Source organism: Kryptolebias marmoratus, linkage group LG18, assembly GCF_001649575.2.
Source record: "Kryptolebias marmoratus isolate JLee-2015 linkage group LG18, ASM164957v2, whole genome shotgun sequence".
Lineage (NCBI taxonomy): Eukaryota > Metazoa > Chordata > Actinopteri > Cyprinodontiformes > Rivulidae > Kryptolebias > Kryptolebias marmoratus.
The window spans coordinates 4,881,793-4,885,724 of NC_051447.1; the positions used below are offsets into that span (position 1 = coordinate 4,881,793).

At 46.3% G+C, this 3,932-nt stretch overlaps 1 protein-coding gene across 1 annotated transcript in view; it reads right to left on the reverse strand.

Annotated features, from left to right (window-relative positions):
- nfia (nuclear factor I/A) overlaps nt 1–3,932 on the reverse strand; it is a gene marked incomplete in the record, with an annotated part of 47,934 nt that overhangs the window by 3,686 nt on the left and 40,316 nt on the right. The window contains 2 exon segments of the mRNA XM_025009638.2: nt 2,247–2,335; nt 2,638–2,803. Coding sequence (XP_024865406.1) covers nt 2,247–2,335; nt 2,638–2,803 — 255 coding nt within the window.

The window sequence follows — 3,932 nt, forward strand, 5'->3', positions numbered from 1 at the left end:
ACACACACACACACCCCCAGTGTACTGCAGACCCCCCCTCCCTGTCCTGAGAAACCTCTGAAGATGAAACTCTGAGCAGCCAGACAGATTCAGACCAGAGACACGGAGAGACTTTAAAGCGGTAGTCTGCTGGGTTTGGGTTTCATTCATGTCAACAACAACAACAACAACATGCAGCAATCCTTTTAGTCTGAGGCTCTGATGATCTGATCTGAAAAACATTTCAGCTCAGAAACTCCTGATCCAGACTTCACTTCTCTCTGTTTTCTCTTCTCCCTCCAGAAGTTCCTGGAATCTGGTGAAGTGGTTCTGGATCAACAGTTCTCCAGACGTTCTGTAGCTCTTTCAGAGTTTTTCCTCTCGGTTTCAGTTCTTGCCAGGGGTGTAACCAGAACTGGACGGGCCACCAGATTTAATATAATTTGTAAAATAAACAATAAGTTCTTCCTGTTCTCTAACAGCTCAGCTTCAGACCCACAAACCATCAGCAGAACAATCAAGAACAGAACAAATCATTTCACTTAAAAGAGCTTCACAAACTTTCATGTGATACCAAAGTGATGCACCTTGATTTTCAAACAAATTAGAGCAATTTAAGATTCTGGTTCTGGATGTGGTTCTGCCTAATTAAACGGAAGTTAAAAACAGCAGATGTTGAGTTCTTGATGAAGTTTGGTTCCACAGGAGAACCAATCAGAACCCAGCAGGAAGAGGAAGAGGTTATGGGTCAGTACCGGACCTCAGAGATCCAACGGTTGGGTCCAGGGTCCAGTTTTCTATAAATTCATGGCAAAACGACTTTTTATGTAGATTTTACTTTTTTTAATCTGTGAAAACATTAAAGATAAAATCAGAGTGTGAGCGTGCACGTGTAAATAACTCAAGCATTAAACCATCAGAGCCTATAATGTCAAAGCTTCTGAAAGCTGAAAGCAGCTGATTTAAAAACATTTTTAATTAAATATTCAGAATTAAAGCGTTCTGATTGTTGATGTTTTAGAAAAAGGTTTTGTTAACAGACCCGCAGAACTTCTAATGACTGCACAGGAACCCAGTAGGTCTGGACAGGACCGGACTGCTCTCTGAACATTTGGCAGCCGGGACACTTTGGATCCAGATAAATCTGGTCCTCCGAGTTCTGGAAGAACCGCCTCAGGTTCCCACGGCGACCCAAGTGGGCACGATGCCCAGAAACCATCTGCCCCCCGAACACAAACAGGAAGACACAGACGGTCCTGCTGGTCACCATGGTGACGGGGGGGGGGGCGCTCACATGTGACACAGTTTGATACAACAGCTTCAGCCTGCACACACACACACACACGTGTGTGACGATCCCCTCCCCCCGAAGATAAAACTAAATGACCCCCCAGATCCACCCTGAAACTCTTTGTTCGAAATGTTCTCCGTTTTTTAAGAAAGTGAGTTGGAGAACCGTCCAATCATTACCGTCTTCATAAATCAGCTGACAAACACCCTGACCTGAACACACACACAGACGATGCATTCACTGACCACCTGCTGTGGAGGATATATTGCTGCTCTGAAGCTTCCTTCAGGAGCAGATGACGTGTTTCAGTCCAGCTGTAGCTTTTTACATCAAACAGGTTCTGGTTCTGGTTCTGTAGAATCACCCGTCGGTGAAAGTCTCAAGATCACATGCGCAGACAGCCTGATCCGTGCGCAGCAGGTGATTCGTGCACACCCATTTGAAATGTGCACGTTTGTGAATCTTATGGTCTGGATCTTGTTGTAACAGAAAACTTGTTGCTTTTGTGACCAAAACTAATTTATCTCTACAGAACTGAGGGCTGCAAGACTGATCCCAGCTCGGCTCCAGAGACACCTCAGAACCAGACCCTCAGAACCAGACCCTCAGAACCAGACCCTCAGAACCAGACCCTCAGAACCAGACCCTCAGAACCTGCAGTCCAGCTCGGGCTGAAGGATCAGACCTACAGCCTCCCTTCATGTTGTTGTTTGGAGCTCACAGGCCTGAAGCTGGGAACTGTGGGTTCTATGGAGCAAACATCCGGTTCTGTTGGATCTCAGAGCTCAAAGAGGAAACCTGCTGTTTCATAGAACAGATCTGAGTTCTGGAGTGGTACCACACCACCCGCAGGTGTAGGTGGTATATGTTTGGTGGTGCTTGGACGTTTAGGGTCTGCAGGTTTTCCCTCCACTGATACTACTGAACCAGAACCAGGTTGTGACCCGGGCCCGGGAACAGCTGGAGGTCAGGTTACCTGTGGTTGCTGAGGGATGTTAAAGCCGGGGTCTCGGGGTCCGACGCTGACGAACCGCTGGGCTGGAGACGTGGTCGGGGTGGAGTACGCTGCACGACACAAGACATTTAAGACAACATTAGAGGGGATCTCTGTTAGTGAATAAAGTTTCAAATAAAGACTTCTGGGAGGTTTTCAGCAGATCTGGGTCAGACTGGGTCAGACAAAGACGTCTGAATTTAAATCCGCAGCTCGTTGAGGAGCATTAGCAGGATTTAATGTTTTGGCAGAAACCGTCAGAAAATCCTGGAGTCAAATGTAATCCGAACACAAAGCAGCTCCCAGATTCTATCAGAACTGAATCAGAACATTAATGAAGAGCGTGGAGGCGGCGCAGCCTGCAGGCACTCACTGGGGGAGGTGGGGGAGCTTCCTCCCCCCTCGGTGGAGGACGTGGATGGCGGCTTGGTGTCGACGGGCAGCGGGACGGGCCGGGCCATTGGGGGAGGAGGTGGGGGAGGCAGCATGGGCGTCGGCAGGAACGGGTTGTGGACCTTCCCCTGGGAGCTGCCGTTGGGCTAAGGAGGAGGAGGAGGAGGAAGAGTTAGAACAGGTTCTACAGAACCAAGCCGCAGAACCCGGAGAGCCGCCACATCAGAAAGTCTCCTGCAGCTGCGTTCACCAGGCAGCCAGCGAAACGTTTCAGGGTTTTCTGATCGAATGTGATCATATTCTAAATAAATCGAAATAATTCTGAAAATAAATAATTGAGTCTTTAAAAACTAAAATTAACTGTTGGATGTAATTCAGATAAAATGTGACAAACTGATCATTTTCATCTGTTACTCGTTTAAAATTCATTCATCTTTTTATTTTAAAGAGAACCATTTTGAATGTATTTATAAGAAGATTTTTTTTGTTTACTTTAACTCACGGAATTAATTTGGTGATAAATGTTATTTAAAGAGAAACCTGTTGATGGAAATGTCCTAAACTCGAACACCATGTCATAAAGGAAGCTGGGCCAAGAAAAGACTTTCCAACAAAAAAACTCCTCTTAGTTTGGAGTTTCTTTGAAGTTTTCTCCTGAAGACTCTTAGTTTAAAAGGACTGGGACCCCCAGGGGACCCCCATGTCCTCCAGTATAAACACATCTCTGCACGAAGCTCCACCTCTTTTTTGGGGGACGCCAAAGCCCCGCCCCATTTTGGATAAAAACATCAGTTTCCCTTTGAGTGTGAACCCAGGTACTCATGTGTTCACTAAGAAAACAACACCCAAATATTACGGTCTGTCAGACAAATAATCGCTTCCTGTCACTTCTGATCAACGAGCTCTGGTGTTAAAGAAAAATGCTTCTAAATACAAACTGAAAGTGGTCAGATTGGACAGACGGCGCCACCCAGAGGCCTGAAGTGTCTCTCAGGCAGACAGTGAATGAATTTCTCTCAGTTTTCTTTGTTTAGATGCTTTGGCTGCTGTTCCTGAGTGGACGTTATCGTAAACTAATTAAATCATTATCATAAATCATACCGCATGCTAACTAGCAGCCTTCACAGTGGTTAACAACCCCAACATAAAAGCGGCAGGTTCACCCTCCCCCTGGAGGCCATTAGAGGGAGTAGTTTTATACAGTCATCCATGAGGGGGTGGGGCCATTTGAAGTATAAAAAGTCATGTGATGTTAGGACACATATTACCCCCCCC